The 19,728-nt window shown below is 39.4% G+C and overlaps 1 protein-coding gene across 2 annotated transcripts; it reads left to right on the top strand.

The window, feature by feature from the left end:
• Positions 1-1,746: 1,746 nt before the first annotated feature.
• Positions 1,747-19,496, top strand: GLT8D2 (glycosyltransferase 8 domain containing 2). 2 transcript variants are annotated; one of them, XM_026056825.1, is made up of 10 exons: positions 1,747-2,118; positions 4,557-4,601; positions 6,240-6,335; positions 7,541-7,709; positions 9,300-9,417; positions 10,983-11,067; positions 14,173-14,285; positions 16,345-16,511; positions 18,205-18,317; positions 19,186-19,496. In XM_026056825.1, exons 2-10 carry the CDS (start codon positions 4,583-4,585, stop codon positions 19,356-19,358), a joined length of 1,053 nt encoding a protein of 350 aa, XP_025912610.1. In that variant the 5' UTR covers positions 1,747-2,118; positions 4,557-4,582; the 3' UTR covers positions 19,359-19,496. The 2 variants fall into 2 exon arrangements, with proteins under 2 accessions (XP_025912610.1, XP_025912611.1); XM_026056826.1 differs by lacking the exon at positions 1,747-2,118 and having other exon boundaries at positions 4,556-4,601.
• Positions 19,497-19,728: the final 232 nt, after the last annotated feature.

Raw genomic sequence — 19,728 nt, 5'->3', positions numbered from 1 at the left:
ACAATGCACCGCGCGGACGGGACAGGCCCCGGGGCGGGGAAGGGGGGAGCGCTCAGGCCGCGGGGGCGGGTCACGTGATGGCGGGGGTGGGGCGCGGGGGCGGCTCGCTCCCAACGGCTGCCGCGTCGCTGTGGGGCGCCTCGCGGCGGGGCGGGGGGGGAGATGGGGAGTGCAGCCCCGGTCTCTCTCCCGCGGCGGCCGGGGGGAGGCGGTGCTCGCCCGGTCCCCCCCAGCCGGTGCAGGGGGCTAGCCGAGAGCCGCGGCGAGGGGCCGCTGGGTGCTCGGGATGCTGCGGTCGCCGTGTTTGTTGCGGAGCTGCTGCTCGGTTTAGGGCACCCAGGTCCTGAAGGGGTGGCCGTTGCGCCTTCAAAGCCTTCCCAGAAACGTCCTGTTATTTTATTTTTTATTTTTATCTGACCCGTCATAGGCAGGGCACGCTGACTGATCGAGGTGGGGAAGAAATGAGTTGTTGCTTAAATACTGAAGACTGAGATTAGAAATCAAGGTGTTTGACTGGTTTCAATTTTACAGTCAGCAACGGATGATCTGAGCACACCCAGAGATCTCAATCTACAGGACAGAGCCTGCTTTTTTTTTTTTTTTTTTTTGCTTTATTCCCCCCCCGCATTGTGAGGGTGTTAAGTGGGAATGTAAACACATGAGCCAGAGGGAAATGCAGAGAGAGTGCTGCGGGGTTGCCAGTAGTCCAGGGATCACTGCCTGGTGAAACATGGCACATCAGTACATCGCAGGCACGTACAGCTGTATGCGACTCGGATCTGTTCAGGATGCACGTAGAAACGGAATGTATATTGAATAAGACATGGGCGGGTTTCAGGGAACGTGAGCCAAAAAAAGAAAAAAAAGAATACAAAAGAAAGTAACGGAATACAAAAAAGTAATAGTTAATAGCTGTAGCCACCTACATGAGAAATATATGTACCTCTCCTTCGCATTTATTCTTCCTGCAAGCAGTTCTGCAAAAGATCGGCTGACATACTAAATCAGACACAGATAATACAGTCTAGGCATGTTTGAGACATACAGTTGAAAATCCACATTTTCAATTCCCAGGAACGAAACAGAAAATTTAAAATACAGTTTTTATTTTTTAAGGTTTGACTAAAAACTCTTCATAAATTTTGCACTGTGTCATACTCAAAATATGAAAAGGAGTTTAGACTCTAAGCTTACTAGTATTCATTTTCAGTGTTCATGAAAGCCTTGTGATGAAACAGTATTTTATCATATAGAAGGGAGGGAGAGGATATGAAATAAAAGGAGTGACATGGAAATAAAACTGCAAAAGCATTCCAGGAGAGTTTAGGTGGCAGAGTATCTATATGTTCTAGTTACCTTAATCCAAGTTCCCTTTGAGACCAGACAAAACCCATGGGTTTAAATTCTGTAATTTCTCAAGGATTTGGAAATGAGGAAATTCAAGCTGGAACACATATTCAGAGTTGAATTTTGCACGTTTCCCATAGTTTTATACATGGAAGAACCCTGCAAACAGACACTGGAAAAACTTTGCCTTTCAGTTTGGACTTAATGCATGTTGTTGTCTGGCACTTAAACACTGGTTATCTGTTCACATTTACCATAAATAATGACTAGAAATGTAACCTGCAAGTAGGTTGTTGAAGTAACTTTTGGAACAGTTTGTTTCTGTTTCCTTCCCCAAGCCCCCTAAGACTTTTTTTTCTTATGGGATTTGTTTGCAATCTGCTAGATGAAGCTCTAAGGCCAGTTTGCCAGATCTAGGGCCGCATCATCATTCAGCACATCTGGAAGTGGTTTATGGGCTCTCATTTCTTCAGTGCAGTGTCTGGACTCCAAACTGTTCCTCAGCAGCAGAGAAAGGAAAGAAACCAGCAGAGAAAGAAAAGAAGACCAGCACAACTCCAAAATAAACTTTGAAGAGTTTGAAAAAGGAACTGAATTTTTAAAGTGTTACTGTGTCCAGTAAGGCCCTTGCGCAGGGTGCTTTAAAGGAGGACGATGGGCAAGGAAGCTTTGGCAAGACTGCTTACAGCTGTGGCCTGTCTAGGATCCAAGTAAATAGCTCTACAGCTCTTCAGGAGAGAGAAGTCCCGAATACTGTGCTGCCTTGAAGAGGTAAAAAGACTAATTAAGCAGGAAATATCTGAGCAGTAGTGTCACTGTTCCTGAACTTTCCCTTCTGCAGCCTTCTGCATTTTGTTACAGGATTTGGCAACTGAGTTAGGGACTGCCAAGTTCCAGGAACTGATGTCTAAATTCAGGAAAAAAGAGGGAAATATTTGCAGAGGAACAAATATTCCCCTCTTTCTCTAAAAATCAATGAGTAATCAATCTGATCTACTGAGACTTAGGAGCTTTGGAGTTTTAGAACTTAAAGTTTTACTGTATGAGAGTCTTTCTGGGTTTGGATTTTAAACTTTAAAACGTGGTGTAATTTATGTTGATTTAATCATCTGTGAAAATATCTTGAAGCTCTGCCCAGCCAAGTTACCTCTTGCAGTGACCATCAGTTTTACTTGTGGTTATCATTACAAATGTTAACTAAAAGACTGTAGTCAGCCCAACTGAAATAAGTGGAGATTGTTGTTTAGCTTAAGTGAGGTTAGAAGATTACGCCAAGAGTATAGGGGTTTCTGTTGTCTCTTTTGTTATCTAAATGAGTACCTTTTTAAACGGCTAAGAAGACAATACTTATACGCAGCATGAGAGAAGGATTTTTGAAACGGAAAGTTCTTTTCACTGATACCCTGATTTCCTATTTATGCAAACTAATGCCACATGAAGAGAAGGAGATATTGGAATGTAGATAAGTACTGCAGATGTGAGAACGACTTCTCTCAAAAATATTCTCCTTCTCACTATGATTTAGTCATTTTGGGGGACACTTAAATATATGCAAATATAAATGCTTTGTAAACAAAGTCATGTCTTAGCTCTGTTATATTTTTATTAACATTTAACTTTGTAGTCAAAGTAGAGGCTAATTTAGGATGCTCCCTCAATTTCAGCATTAACCAATGAGACTGAGGCATTTTTCGTGACTCAACTTTCAAGAATTCTTGCTGCTCCACTCTTACTGATTCCTTCTCAAGGAATCGGAATAAACCTTACATATGCATAGAATTGGTAATATATCCTTATCTGTATGTATGGAAACACAGGAAAAAATGGTAGCAACACACATCTACGATAATGGAAGGGTAGACCACACAGTTCCCCTCCCCCTGGAAAAAAAAAGTTGTTTTTTTCATTAACTTCTTGCAAGTTTCTCTAGCTTTTCCTGCTGTTTCAGTACAGCTTCTTAGTTTTTTGAAGCTTGTGAAGGCGAGAATGTCAAAGAAATTCTGCTGAAACAAACTGTGTTCCCAACTGCGAGTTGCTGCCATTGCTGCAGTACAGAGGCAAGAAAAAAGGATTTGCAGCAGAGTCTTACTCTGCTGGAGGAACAGTGAGGAATGTGGACTGGCTAAAGCTGCAAACAGGGTTTAACCAGGGAGGTTTGGGGCAAGAGAAGGGCCATGGTCTTGTCTCAGGTAAACAAGAACACAGCTGTGGGAGCATTTGCAGCTGGATCAGTCTGAGAATCCCTTTCTGATCCAAATGTTTGCATCTTCCATCTTCCGTTTTGCATTTCTGATAAAATTATCTTTAAAGATGAGGGACTATTTCGATTGCTAGTAATGATGCAACACAACAGCCATGTGACCCATTGGTGGCACTTGTGCAATCAGCTGAATCCTTGATTTTGGAACAAGTTCATAGTCAGGTTTTTTTTAGATTTGTGGTGCCAAAGAGCAAAAGGGAAACATTAATGTGTGCTTCCAGAATTCAAGTACATGTTGTGGTTTTCCATAATTCTGTATTTTAGGTATTATGTTCTTTCCTCTAAGGCATAAAGTCCCAGTCACTCTAAGGCCTTGTTTAGAAGTACAGTTGTAGGGAAGGCTACCTAGTTTTCATCAGCATCACAAATAATGTGCTTAAATACTAGCCACTTTACACAAACTCTCCTCTTACTGCTACTATTATTAGAAGGATGCTGCTGTTAGAAAATCTTTTTGCTATTGCTCTGTAATTTTCTTACAGCCTGAAAGACACTGCTCTAATGTAGGGTTTTTGAATATCCCAGCATGAGATGTAGCATTTGTGATTGTTTTTATGGTTTAGGGGAGATCAGAGATAAATGTAAACATATTAAAATGCCCACAGATGCAGTTTGTAAATATTTCTTTGTACATTGTTTTAAAATGTATTTAAAAAAAAATCTTAGTTATTACTGATGTTGATGATTGTACTGAATTTATTAAAATGCTGATCATTTCAACCTATTAAGCAGCTTAAATTAAAATATATAATGGCTGTGATCTGGAATATTAGAGTTATTTGTTCCAAGAAAATTATTTACAAAGATAGAGTTTGGTTTTACTTTTACCAGTTCAACAGTAAAATTTCATGATACAAAAGCATGTCCCTAAAATAACGAACTAGTGTTCACTGCTGATATTCATAATTTTTCTCTCCTCCCTTCCCTTTTTTTTTTCTTTTTATCATAGATCACAGTTCTTATCCAAAAGAACACATGGCTCTTTTGAAGAAAAGTAAGAAAGATTAAAAACATTTCAAATACTGATTGGGCTCATATATTTTTGAAACAGGACGTAGATGTCGTATGCAATTTCTCTTAAAACTTCTGTAATAGTTGCATGCAAATTTATAGCTCTAGTTCTGCAAAATTATGCTTCACACTAATATACCAATAAGCCTTTTCTTGTTAACCAGGTCAGATAAGTATGGCTGCAAAGCTCATTAATTTAAGATTATTCACTGCTTTACTGCATGAGGCATATGGATGGATGTTTGCTTTGTTGGCTAACACCTCTGTTTTAGTTATTACTGACTCGTTCCATAGGTTATCTCATTCTGTTATTACCACTCTGAGGGGGAACATTTGGTCCTTAACTTCCATTCAGTAGTATCACAAAAGCCTTGCTTCCCACTTGACACGGTTATCCATCCCTGTATCTACGTAACGGCATCCTGAAATTTCCCTTCAGGAGTGCAGTTAACTACCAGTTGCCCATGGGGTTGTGCCTAAGAGCGCTGAACCTGCGTTTTTGCAGAATTCTGCAAGTTAATACTGTTGATACTCGCGTTTCAGATGTAGCCCAAAGGAATTTGGGGTTCCCCTCAGCTGCCAGGATCAGTGACTGAAAATGGACCAGTCTGTGCCTTCAGTTATGCACCCAAATCTTCACTGAGGTTAATGCCTGGTTCCTCAGCTGATTCACATCAGTGTAGGCTCAGTGATGCATATGTACCAATTTCAATTTGTTCTCATGCCCATGTCTGGCTAATTTGTCCTTTTGAGTAAAATAGTTCAAAACTTTGTCCCTTTGTTCTTTTGCACACTTTACATGTGTTTATGATGGTGTAAAAGTAACAAAGTAGTCAGAACCAAAGCACTACAGTAACTGACGATGATGGTAATGTATTCCTTACCTGTCCTGCTCTCTGAGCTGTCCTGGTACATACTCTTGTTTGACTTAAGCTTGTACAACAGAGTCTGGTAGGAACTGCAAATCGTAATATACAGTAAGGTCTTGCCTTTTTGCATGTTTTGATTTTGCTAATTAAAGCACTTGTGTCAAAATGTGTATGTGTTTTCAAGTATTTTGGAACATACCTACTTTCAGTGGCATGCTGGGTTTATTTTTGTAGTACTTTTAGAATTTTCCTCAAATACACATTGAAGATCTGAATGTTGAAATCAGCTACAATTTTTTTAGTGTTTGAAGATTTATCAAGGAAGTGTGGGAGACAGAGACAGCTAGGTAAAAATAATTCTTGAAGTCTCATGGTGATAAACAAACAACAAAGTAGCCAAGAAAAGAAAGTGCCAGGCTCCTAATAATATTCACAAACATGTAAATTTCCTAGTATGGATAGCCCTTATGTATCGGGTGCTTAGTGATTTAGCGAGCCAATGATCCATGAAATATAGATATTTAGAAATAATTGCAACAGGGGAGAGATACTGTTATGTTTCTAAATATATCTTACAAGAGTTTTACATTTTTTAAGTTTGATCAAATAGCAAGAGAAAGGAGAATCTGATAAAAAACAGTAAATACAGAATATGGTATATACCGGCTGCATACTTATAAAAATACAGGTTTCGGGGCAGTTAGTACTCAGCTTTTATACAGACTGTTAATAAATTCTCCCTTTTGTTTCAGTTAACCAGATCTTACTGTTACTTCTTGTTTTAACTGTGTGTGCCATTCTGTATAACAAAGTTCACAAGGTGCCATCTTCATTAAAGAATGAAACAGGTAATTAACTTCTGTTTCATTTATGTTCTTGTGCTATATTCCTTATTGCTTCATCTGAGCAGTGTTTTTTCTTCATGTTTGCCCAGCAGTAGCTGGGTTACTTATGCCGTTGCAAATGGACTGCGATGCAGAACTTTTTGTTTCCAAATTCCTTGGTTAGAATAGTCATTGTAATGACTAAGAAGTGCCATTCTGATTCAAATTTTTATTCAGCTGTCGCTGACATAATGGAAGCTGTGTATATCCTTATTTGTGCTGAACACTAATGGAGTTTCCAAGTGATAACAAAAATTGATCAGAACTTGCCCCTTTGGGAATATGATTGGCCTACCAGTTCTTTTCAGATAAATCGTCAAACCTCAACATAATCTACAGCAGAAGTTTTTGCTGGAACATTTATAGTAACAGAAACCTGTTAGAGTTGAAACAGTTGGACTAGTATGCAATGTTATATTAATAGCCTATTCTCTGCTCCCAAGAGAAACAAAATTTGGTATAAACAATTTTTATTCCATTATAGTTTTCTTGTGGCTCTTACGAGGTTAACGGTCATATGCTTCAACCAGTATAGATCTATCCATGCAAGTTCTATATTTTGATCACTGTTAGGGGAAAAATCTTCCTTAGCATTAATGTGAACTGTTACCAGTACTGTTTCTAGAGGGTTTTTTTTTTTTTTAATCATTAGCAGCTTCCGGCTAGTAGAAAATTTTGCACTATTCCTTTCTGGCCTGCTTCCCAAAGAAGTGAAGCTCATGCAGTTGCACTATGTTCTCCACTTACTTCTTTCCCTTGACAGCTTTGGAACCTGTTGTTCAGTTTAAACTAAATATAACTGACTGAGAAGTAGAAGTCTCACAGCTATTGACACTCCTATAGGTTTAATGTGAATAAGCAGCTAAATGGAGGACAGACTGAATTGTCGCCCCTGCTGAGGAAAACATTCAGAGAACTCAGTTGTTATGTATTCTGTTTGGAGGCATTCAACTGTCCAGTCAACCTGCCTGTGGTTCTGGATTAGCTACAGCTCATGCTGTGTGTCTTTCCAGGTGGGGATACGTATTGAATGTGGTAAGGAAATGGGGTGGTTGTGATATGGTTCCACTGCTTATGGAACTTCATACTCATTCATATGACCCATATTCATATATCATATAAAAAGATGCTTAATTCTCTATAATAACGTGTAGTTATGTTGCTTATAGTTGATTTGGAGAGTCCTGAGGAAATGGAAGAAGAAATTCCGGTCGTAATCTGCGCTGCTGCAGGCAGAATGGGCGCAGCTATAGCAGCGATCAGTAGCATCTACAGCAACACCGAGGCAAATGTTTTGTTCTATGTAGTTGGGCTGAAGAATACCATCCCACATATTCGGTATATACCACGGTTATCTCCTGCTGTAGTTAGGACCGGGTTGTTGTTCTCCTTAGCATAGGCATACAGACTTCAGAGGATTTTTCAGGAAAACATTTCTCCTTTTTGTTTAAGTAGTGATATCGATAGCCATCCCCAGGGTCCCCTATGTGTAGGAAAAGGGACCTTTTTGCCCTACTTGAGGCACTGACTGGTGTAAAGGGGCATGAAATAGCCAGACCATGTCCAAACCTATGCCCACCTGCTGTCTGTAGTTCAGCTGCAGAAGAGAAAGCCTGTAGTAGGATGATGGTGTATACAAGCTTTTTTGTCACAGTCCTGCTTTGTGGCTCTGCACTTATTCCTCACCTGGGGTTGTGCCTTAAACTTAGGAGCAGAAAAGCCTTCTGTCTAAAGTAATCCCAGGGAAGAGGGAGTGGTACAAATAGTTATAAATAGAGGCTCAAAGTTGCTCGTAATGAAAACATCTTTGAGTGTTAAAATTTGCAAATATAGTCTGAAAGAGTGTGAATGAGAGACTGAGGGTGTGAATCAAAATGAAAGCAGAGAGTCTGGCTTCCTGAGGAGTTCTCACCTCTGACTTACTGCACTTATATAGGCCTTGTACCCACAGTTTCAGTGTCAAAATGAAAGGATGTAATGAGTGGGGTTCCACAGGGAGCTTCTCCAGTGTAGTTCATTAATTACCTGGATGACGGAGTGGAGAATATGCTCTGTGAATCTGCAGTTGGCCTGAAGCTGGGAGAGAGTGCAGGTATATTGAAGAACAGGATAAGAGCTGAAAACAAACCATTCATGATGAGTTGGAAAAATTACATGTAAAAAGTGATGAAATTCAGTAGGGATAATGTCAAGGCAATAACTGTAGGTAGGAATAGCTGATTGTATTGGCTCAGGGTGAAGAATGAGTTCAGTAACAATTCTTTGGAAAACTATGGAATTATGACTGACTACAGAACTGACTACATTGATGCAAAAAAGGCAAACATCATAGTGGGCTATGCATGTGAACGTAGATCTGAGGAAATTTTTTCTAATCTTCTTGACATGATTAGCACATCAGCAAAAGCGTGGCATTTAGTTTCGTGTGTCTTACTTCAGGTAAGATTGAGAAGAGAGGACAGAGGAGAGCAACAAACGATGTGAAGAAATTTGTGAAAAAATATTGAAAGAATTTAGTTTGTTTAGTCTAAAGGAAATAAAGTTTAGAGGTGATTTGGCAATCGTCTTCAAGGACGTAAAAATCTGTGCAAAAGAGAGAAAGCTTTCTGTACAGCAGATAGGATAAGAAGAAAATGGTCTTTAGTTATAGCAAGAAAGGTTAGGAAAATAGTATTTAATGTTAGGGATGGTGAAGGATGGGTTGGGCAATATGTGGAATCTCTGTTTTGGGCAGTTTTTTTTTTTTTAAGGAACATCTTAAACGAATGTCTGTGTGCAATAGCTGTAGATGTAATAGATTCTGTTTTGGGGTGGGATAGATCAAGTGAGCTTCCAAGGTCTATTATTCTCTTATGAGTCCATGAATTTAATATTAGAAGTACTTGCCACACTCTGTAATATTCTTTCCTTGCTTCTTGTCCATCACAGAAAATGGATTGAAAATTCTAAATTGAAAGAAATAAAATTTAAGATTGTGGAATTCAACCCGATGGTACTAAAAGGAAAAATCAGACAAGACGCATCGCGCCCTGAGCTACTGCAGCCTGTGAGTAAACAAACACCTCATAACAACTTTACAGGGTTTTAATGCTCATTACAGGCTTTAAAATGTCCTAGATCTCTATTCCATTGTAGAGGAGAGGTGTGACCCCAGAGAAGCCATATCAGTTCTAAATGCTGAGCCCTCACTCAAAAAGGAAAAGTACATTGTAACAAGCTCCTTGCAACTTGTCTGTCTGGTTGGGAACCTCTGGTTGGTAATACCTTATGCTATTTGGTAGCATAAACTTGGTGTTTTAAATGTAGTGTAACTTTAAGAGTATATTCACAATTTATCGGAGGAAAGATCTAGAAATGTTCTTTGTGCCTCCATGATGCTGAGCTGGCTGCATCCTGCTGATCTCTAGGCTTCATTCAGAGGGTAAAGACTGATGTAAATATTGTTGGCTGTCTGTAATCACGGTGTACTGACAGAATCAAGGACTTCCAGCATTCAAGGAAGCTGCAGTAGAGAACAGAAAAAGGCAAATCACGTGTCAGAAATTATTAGGAATAGAAGTGAGAACCAAAAAGAGAACGTCATTATGCCACAATATGAATCCATGGTTTGCCACTGCCCTGAATACTATGTGCAGTTTTAGTCTCCTCACCTCAAAAGGATATAGTACTCCTGGAAAAGGCTCAAATCTGTTAAGAAAGTTTACATTCATTGCCCTTTTCTAAACTTCTACATATCAAATATATGGAAAATATTCCATACAAGGAATGACTGAGTGGGTTAAAACTTTTCAGCCTGGAAATGTGATTTCAAGCCCAGAAAATAAGAGGTCTACAAAATTGAATGGCATAGAGATGTGAATAGGGGATGATTGCTCACTGTCTCTTCCAATACAAGAACTAACAGCCATTAAATTAAAATAGTAGGAGTCACAGTCAGAACAATCAAGACATGTTGCATGTTTTTCATGCGATGAGTGCTAAACCTGTAGAGCTCCTTGCTGAAAGATCCTGTGAATGTAAAAAATGTACCTGGATTCGGTGGGGACTGAGGTTTTTATCCAGTCAGACCACATCTGGTTCAAGAAATCCCCTGAGCTTGAAAATATCTGAAAACTAGGAGAGTACTTGAAGCAACTTTTCTACATGCTTCCTCTGTTCTTAATTTTCTCTGAGCATCTGCTAAGGACCACTGTTGAAGACAGGTACTGGGTAAAACGGTCTGAATCAGTGTGATTGTTCGTATGTTCTTAGTCTCTTTTCCCTCTGCTATATTCTTTATTGTTATTGCAGACATCACTATTCCACCTCTGTGCCACCAGTCAAATCATTCCTCTAGAGTGGAATGATTGCTGTGTTCATTTTGAAGTTTTTTGTATGAAGTACGTTGTAAAAAGCAATTGTAAAGTTAGGGTCATAGTAAATAAAATAGGGAATAGTAATGGGATCGAGATACTGGTAAACTGTGGAGGGAGGAAGCAAATGATAGTTGGCTAGCGCTCAATGAAGAGAGAAACCAAAACTGTATGTTAACAGTGACAGAAGAAGCTTGAGACTAGTGCATCAAACTTTTGTCATTTAGTCCTTACCTTTTTTTTTTTTTTTGCTTTATAGCTGAACTTTGTTCGATTTTATCTCCCCTTGCTTATTCAGAAACATGAGAAAGTCATATACTTGGATGATGATGTCATTGTGCAAGGTAAGATGTCATCTGAAAAACAGTTTCCAGCAGAATTAAAATAAAAGTGAAACAGTTTACAGTTGCCTGGAAATATGAGATATAATGGAAACTGAGGAAATTGTTAGGAATGTTGCACTCCGGAAAACTATGAATTATCTGTTTGTTTGTTTGTTTGTTTGTTTAAAGGGAAGTCTGAAGAACATTTTGTCTCCAGATATCTTTTAGATGTTTGATTTTGATCAAAATGACATGTATAGGTTTTCATTGTAATTGAATTTGGTCAATTGCTGAGAGATATAATAGGTTTTACTAAGAGGCTATTTATCATTAAATGCATGACTTGGCTTTCCTGTTAGCATTTGAACTCCTACAAATGCTAGTAGTGCCTTATCCAGAATAGGTATTTATTCTTGAGAGCAAGAGGAGTTTATTCAAATAAAAGAGTTAAAATTCTGAATCCTGAAAGTGTGATTTTGAGCATCTTCAGCTCAGACTCCATAGCAACTTGCAGAATTCCCATCAACGTTTTCAGAGTTCCCTACGCAAGTGAGAGCAGTCAGAAGACATTCAAATCCTAAAAAATCCTTTTGTTTCCATAGAAAGAAATCTAATTAGAGGCACAGCCATTTTTTGAAGATGAATTTCTTTCCTTTTTTTTTTTCCTCCTCAGCTTCCTTTCTTAGTGTATTTTGCTATTTCTCTGGAGAGCTGTTGTCTTCCCTTGCCTTATCATTTTTCTTTACTTCAGCTCATTTCTGTTTTGCTTTTGCTTTTACAACATCTTTTAACCATGACAAACAAAAACATTTTACATATGCTTGTTAAACATTAAAGTGAGATTCCAATGAAAATTTGCCTTGATAAGGAATGAGGATAAGTACAATAAACTTTTTGGCCTAATCAATCTTTGCTTAAGAACATTAAGATCAGTGAACTTACACTGGAGAAAAGTTTTATTTTGTTTTCCACCACTTCTCTGCAGCTTTCCATAGTTTCATCTCTTTAGTGGCAGATTTCAGAACATCTGCACTTAAAGGGACTGCTGTTGTCTGCTTTATAAAATTTGATTAATCTGCTCTGTCTTATTTTCATTTACAATAAACTTCATAATACAGTTTCTTCAACATTAAGCTTTTGGGGAAGAATAAAATGGATTTCATTTATACATGTATATTTCCAGTGGTCACCTTGGCTTTTTGCTTTTGTTATTCTGTCTGTCAGCAATGGGTAACAGCAATATTTAAGTCTTATAAAAAGTTCTTAAAGTCTTTACTTACACTGTGATTTCACGAACACTTTAAGCTCACCCCCAGCATCCCTCCTCCTGCACAGACATTCACTAGAAATATGATTACTTTTGATCCACATTAGTTCCCTGGTAGGATTCAAATCAGTGTTTCAGCACAAAAGAAACGGGTGGCTGGGAGCAGAGGAGAAGTGGGGCTTTCTCGTTCTTTGGGGGTGTCAGCTTATATCAGTCAATAGCATTTGTGGAACCGCAGGCTAAAGGTGCAGTTTCACATTAGTGCTAAGGGCAGGCTGCTGCCTACGGAAGTGGTCTCTCCGGTCCCCAGGCAGCTCCTGTTACTTCTCTTGTGTCATAGCTAGCAGTCGGGCAGCTGCAGAATAAAGCTGATTCAGCTGGTTGACCTGGCAGAAAACGAGCTATGCAAAAAAAAAAAAAAAAAAACTTTTTTTTTTCCCCCTCTTTGCTTCAGCCAGCCTAACCAAGCTCACCCTTGGGCCATGCTGCCATAGGGCCTAGCAGAAGGGAATGAAGCTGGGCCTAGGACGGTAGAGGCAAAGGGAGGGAGCCTCTGTTTTGGCAGTGGCTCCCCGTGTCTTAACTGTAACACAAGACTGCTCTCTATCAGATGCCTGTGGAAGTGAATGGGAGTTTTGACAGGGTAAGGAGTGAATGTGGTTTTCAGATTTTAACTCTGGGACTGTTTTTTTTTTGGTCAATTGCTTTTTGCAAAGCAGTGAGAATAAACATACTGAATTCCAGAATTTTTGTTTGATTTTTTTTCTTTTCTTGTAATTTATATTTTGAAAAGCAGAAGCTGTTTAGAATCAGGAGGAAATGCTTATTAAGGCATGTGAATCTTGAACTATAAGTAAGTGTCCCATTAATTCAAATTCTGTTTTTTTGGTGGGACATGAATCCTATCCCAAGTTTTTCAGTGAGCGGGTGAGCGGATGATTAAATATTCTCTGCTTATTTCAGAAATGGCATTTCCAGTATTTGCAGTATGGGAAATGTTTCCAGTTACTAGTCCTTTATTGAGGTTTTCCAGTGATAGCAGCTTTACTTTATTGTGGTCTAGCTATGGCAGTGCTCAACTCATGCTCATGAGCCATATGTTGCCTTCCAAGATAATTAATCTTACTTGCGACCCATGGCCAGCAGCAAGGCAGGGAAGAGCAGTGATCATGGCTGCAGAGTTCCTTAGTTACTGTAGCAGCACAGTGCCACCACTGTACTTCCCACATACCCAGAAATTTTGTCACCTCATGGGTATGTGCTAGTCAGATGATGAGGAAGATGGCATGTGTTATGTATCTCCCTGCATCAGAAAGGAGCTGAGTGGCCTGCCAAGCTGGAAGGGTATGGTCAAGTGTGACAGGAATGTTTCAACTGGCCAGTGCTCATCTGTCAGTGCTGGGAATCCAGGTATCTTGCTAGGAGGTATAGGCACAACAGCATCAGGAAAAATCTGGTCTGTGCAGGAGACAATAGTGGTGTTTTTGAGAGGCTGAGGAGGTTGAGAAAAATTGCCCGTGCCCTCCTTCTCCAAAGGTGAACTCTATGAATGCATAACTGTGCATCCAGGCTGCTTACCAGTGTAATCAGCTTTCGCTTTAGCTGATTTTGGGCATTCAGTCTAGAACATGGATGCATTAAATACTGATGATAATATCTAAAGATAGAACTTAGACATCCATTTATAGGACTCAAATATGAAAATTGTGCTATGTAGCAAAATTCAGCCTTCGTTAACATCTAGGCTATCCCCTAAAATTGGTAGGTTTGTAAGTAACATATGAGAGCAGAAGTTATCCTAACCAGTGTGTAGCAGTGAAGCAGGTTTGTTCTTATGCTTTTGACCTTTCTGTAATCAGGTGACATCCAAGAACTCTACGATACTAAGTTAGCTCCTGGACATGCTGCAGCTTTCTCAGATGACTGTGATCTGCCTTCTACACATGAAATGGTTAGAAGTGTAGGGATGCAGGTAAGACATCATTTTGAAATCCTAATCGTGAATATATTTACCCACAAATGTAACACAATTTTACACATTTTCTCCAAAGTGAAAAGTTTAACTTTTTTGGATAAATACATAATAGTTTTACAGGTAATTGAGAAGAACAACTTTCTCTAATAATTCTGTAATAATACTGTGCTATGCAGAATTGTTTCCTGTGATAGTTTAAAGCTTGATTGCTCTTTAGATTCTACTACATTATGTTTGGTATTTTACTAAATCCATTTTGCTGTCAGTGGATCACGAACACTTATGCAATATCTAATGAAGACAACGCATGATATTGTGTGAGTCAAATTAATAGGGAACTACAGGCCAGTCAGCTTCACCTCGATCCCTGGAAAAATGATGGAACAGCTCATTCTGGATGCCATCTCTAAGCATGTGAAGGATAAGAAGGTGATCAGGAGTAGTCAGCATGGATTCACCAAGGGGAAATCATGCTTAATGAACCTGATAGCCTTCTGTGATGGGATGACTAGCTGGGTAGATGAGGGGGGAGCAGTAGATGTTGTCTACCTTGACTTCAGTAAGGCTTTTGGCGCTGTCTCCCGTAACATCCTCATAGGCAAGCTCAGGAGGCGCGGGATAGATGAGCAGACAGTGAAGTGGATTGAGAACTGACTGAAAGGTAGAGCTCAGAGGATTGTGCTCCATGGTGCAAAGTCTAGTTGGAGGCCTGTAGCTAGCGGTGTCCCCCAGGGGTCACAATACTGGGTCCAGTCTTGTTCAACCTCTTCATCAGTGACCTGGATGAAGGGACAGAGTGCACCCTCAGCAAGTTTGCTGACGATACAAAACTGGGAGGAGTGGCGGATACACCAGAGGGCTGTGCTGCCATTCAGAGAGACCTGGACAGGCTGGAGAGATGGGCAGAGAGAAACCCCATGAAGTTCAACAAAGGCAAGTGCAAAGTCCTTCACCTAGGGAGGAATAACCCCATGCACCAGTACAGGCTGGGGGCTGACCTGCTGGAAAGCAGCTCTGAGGAGAAGGACCTGGGGGTCCTGGTGGACAGCAGGTTGACCATGAGGCAGCAATGTGCCCTTGCGGCCAAGAAGGCCAGTGGTATCCTGGGTTGCATTAGGAAGAGTGTTGCCAGCAGGTCAAGGGAGGTGATCTTCCCCCTCTACTCAGCCCTGGTGAGGCTGCATCTGGAGTACAAGAGAGACATGGAGCTACTGGAGCAAGTCCAGCAGAGGGCTACTAAGATGATTAAGGGACTGGAGCATCTCTCTTATGAGGAAAGACTGAGAGAGCTGGGCCTGTTCAGCCTGGAGAAGGCTGAGGGGGGATCTTATCAATGTGTACAAGTATCTAAAGGGAGGATGTAGAGAGGATGGGACCAGACTCTTTTCAGTGGTGCCCAGCGAAGGACGCGAGGCAACGGGCACAAACTGAAACACAGGAAGTTCCATCTGAACATGAGGAAAAACTTCTTCACAGTGAGGGTGACAGAGCACTGGAACAGGTTGCCCAGAGAGGTTGTGGAGTCTCCTTCTCTGGAGATATTCAAAACACGCCTGGACGCAATCCTGTGCAATGTGCTCTAGGTGACCCTGCTTGAGCAGGGGGGTTGGACTAGATGATCTCCAGAGGTCCCTTCCAACCTCAACCATTCTGTGATTCTGTGAAATTTGGAGTGAAGCTCAGGAAAATAGTGTTTGAAGGCTAATTCCTGAGTTGAATTCCCCAGAATTGTCACTGAGTTCCTGTACCATTACACTGTACAAGTGTGGTGCTACATCATTTAGAGTAAGCTACAGAAAGACAAAAATGTGGTGAGGAAAAAGCCCTGTAGAACTCTCATGGAGCAATATTGTGGAAAAAGTAATTCCGTAGCTTGGAGTGTCCTGTCTTTCAGCCTTGTGTCTTGTATGGAAATCAAGACAGGTAATCATCATCCAAAAACTCAGTTTTGGGAGCTCATGTTTAGTCTCTGTGTATGAGTGGTATGTAGATGCATCTACTCATATCTGTATAGATACTAAGAGGGGATAAATATTTTAATTTTCTTTCTTTCAAGAACACATACATGGGATTTCTGGACTACAGAAAGCAAGTAATTAGAGACCTTGGCATCAGCCCTAGCACCTGCTCCTTTAATCCTGGAGTATTTGTTGCTAACATTACTGAATGGAAGCATCAACGAATTACGAAGCAGTTGGAAAAGTGGATGCAAAGAAATGTGGAGTATGTATAGACATCTAGCTTTGCACTTTAATATTACTTTTAGAACTCAGTTTACAACCTAATTTTCTGTTTTTGGGGTTTTTTTTTTTTGAAATTCTTAAAAGTTAGTAACTCTAAACAATCTTTCATTGAGAGATCATAAAGCGAAGAAACTCATGTTCCAGAATTTCTATCTGCTTAAATTTGACCAATCGTGTAACGTAAAATGATCACCTGGAATTTTAGTCTTGTGCTTAATCACAAGCCACACATAATCCTGAGCGACACTGGGAACACATGGTTCCTGTTTTGGGTGACTGACCTCTTTGGGATCATGCTACCTACGCTCTTCCCTTCCTGAAGCTGCTTTAGAGAGGAAGGGATGTTTCCGTGTTTGTGTGGGGTCCCTCCTATTGTAATGCCAACCAAACTGTAAATGGACATTACATTTCTTAAATACCAACAGAAAACACTTCTTTCTCCATAGATGGACCAGAATTGACATAAAAGATGCATTTTCGGCATTGACCATGAATAGGTCATGAAAACAGTGAAACAATCACTATTCATTTTTGATGTCAGTTCACTGTAAAACCAGATTTAAAATTTGACATTTACTTTCTTTCTCTGCACAGGATTAAGCTTAAGTGTAGTAAAGCTAAATTGAAACTGAACAGCTTGTGTTTTTGGATTACATCCATTTCTTGTTATTTTCACAAATGAACAAAGGGAGGAAGACATAAAAGATCTACATATGAATGAAAAGACAGACTTCTATTCTCTCTCTCTCTGCTTGTATGACATATTCTGTTATGCTTTTTTGCATTTTGAAAAACATCCATGAATACTACCGCAAATTGTATCTAGAAAGATGATTTATTTTATATATATTTTTAGCTGGCTTTTCAAACTACAGTGAGGCAAATTGCTTAATGAGCAGTTGAAACCTGGATTTTTTTGAGAGAAGGTTATGGCTTTTTATGCTGCATCCTCTAAGCATGTCTCAGATTCTTCTCAGGTTTCCTCCTTGTTAGGCTAGGCTGGTGGCATGATGTGTTATAGCTGGTGCAGCTTCTCCCATGTACTGACTGTCTAGGCTTTAAGCACCTTGTGGCTGGACAGCTGGCTGCCATCTCTTAAAGCCTCTCCCTGCTGTAATTTGGCTTTATCTGGCTATGGATTTTTCACAAAACTTGTAGGAAATTAGTATCCTTCAGGTGTTAGTTTATATCCTTATGCCCCTCTGCCAGATTTGACTTGAAGATGACCTATAGGTTTAAAAGTTGGGGGTTGGGGAAGGAAGATGAAGGGAATGGAAGAGTGGCAACTATATAAATTTCCTTAAAAAAAAACCAAACAGATGTTAAAATATGTTTACAGCACTTCCTTTATATTAGCTGCTTTTTTCTACTGTAAACATTGTCAGCCTTTTATAAATAGATATAGATATGGCACACTATAGATATTGTGTGCCATGAATTGGCTTCACGTTGAGTCTGACTCTCAATATGTGTTCGATAGTAACAATTTACTCAGTAGGAACTGGAGTTGAAAATACAAGCACTTAACAGCATTAGAAAGGGATATACTGAAAAAACAGTCTGTTCATTTTGAATTTTGCCAGAATATTTATAATCATCTGATTTTATACTAAAAATATTTTTCTTTGATTGAGGTTTTGAACACTTCTTGCCTTCTCTCTTTCCCTTTGCAGGGAGAATCTGTACAGCAGCGCCCTGGGGGGAGGTGTGGCCACCTCTCCAATGCTGATTGTATTTTATGGGAAGCATTCTACTATTAATCCTATGTGGCACATAAGGCATCTTGGTAAGTTTAACTTTCCAACATTTGCCTTGGGAACTAAATAAAGTGAGAGGTGTTAAAGTTCCAATACAGAACTTTACATTACTTTAACTCAATACATTACTTCATACCTCAGCTCCAGAGCATGTAATCTATGCTTATTTCTTTTCTTCTGATACTCAACAGTAGTCTTGTCTTCTTCAGGATAGTGCAGAATGTCTATGGGTATTGTTATGCAAACATCTTAAGAAGTCAAGTAAACTAAATGGTTGCACTCCCGCAAGAAAAATACGTAATGGTCATTTAATTGGATTTAAAAAAAGGAAAAAAAAAACCCAAAAAACAAATACTAGGACAAAGTTTCATGATTAAAGACCAACTAACCTATATTGTCATAAACCAGAGAAAGAATATATGTAAAGTCTGAATAGAGGCAAAGACTGACAATCAGACACTTTTTTGGTAGACGGAGTGAAAGAATATGAGATCCCTGGGGTGGTGGTGGTGTTATTCAGGAGATAGAGTTAGTATTTACCTGGAAAAGGGATAATGGCTTAGTTGTTTTAGTAAAACGAATATTAGGATTTTTTTTTAAGCCTCAGCTGTGCTAAAATGCTGAAATGTTAAAACTATTGACATTTTACATTTCAAATTGAGGAAAAAAAAGGTATGAAGTTCAAAAAAGCTACTTTATTTATTACCATACAATTTGTCATCTATACTAATAATAAACCATACTAATTAGATTTGGACTTAAATTCACAGGATTTTTTTTTTGGGGGGGGGGGGGGGAGTGTCTTTCTTTTCTTTTCTTTCTTTTTTTTTTTTTTGAATATCACTCCATAGCATCTTCCATTATTGAAAACTAAATTTTTTTTATGTTCCCGTGCAGGTTGGAGTCCTGATACTCGCTATTCAGAGCATTTTCTTCAAGAAGCAAAATTACTTCACTGGAATGGAAGATATAAACCTTGGGACTATCCCAGTGTTCACACTGATCTCTGGGAAAACTGGTTTATTCCTGACCCCTCAGGGAAGTTCAAATTAGCTCGTCCTGAAAGCTGATACTGAAAACACTTTAATGCATTCATATACCATATGGTGCAGTATGCGGTAATTGGAGATAGAGTCTGTCAAATTGTATAATTAACTGATTTTAAAAAACAAAGTATTTGTTAAATAGTGCTATAAACTGATCATCAGTTATATGTGCTTATGGGTGGAGAGGGGGTGGAGCAATAGCTATGCAATTCAGATTATCTTGACTTTCAAGTAAGTTGAAGAAACAAATTTACTTGACAATGAAGTACTTTCATTAAACATTTACAAATGTGAAATTCAGTGCCAGACAATGTGTTTTAATGTAAGGTCTTTATAAATAAGACTAATATCTGCTGCTAGAAAAATCTACACAGAAAATACTTGCAGTATTACA

Source organism: Apteryx rowi, unplaced genomic scaffold (assembly GCF_003343035.1).
Source record: "Apteryx rowi isolate R43461 unplaced genomic scaffold, aptRow1 scaffold_133, whole genome shotgun sequence".
Taxonomy (NCBI): Eukaryota; Metazoa; Chordata; class Aves; order Apterygiformes; family Apterygidae; genus Apteryx; species Apteryx rowi.
This window is presented reverse-complemented; position numbering and strand designations above follow the sequence as displayed.

What these genes read in the sequence shown, in the direction of transcription:
- GLT8D2 (XM_026056825.1), top strand. An exon ending in TTCATTAAAGAATGAAACAG is followed by an intron (nt 6,336 to 7,540) that starts GTAATTAACTTC and finishes TGTTGCTTATAG; the next exon opens with TTGATTTGGAGAGTCCTGAG. An exon ending in TTAGAAGTGTAGGGATGCAG is followed by an intron (nt 14,286 to 16,344) that starts GTAAGACATCAT and finishes CTTTCTTTCAAG; the next exon opens with AACACATACATGGGATTTCT.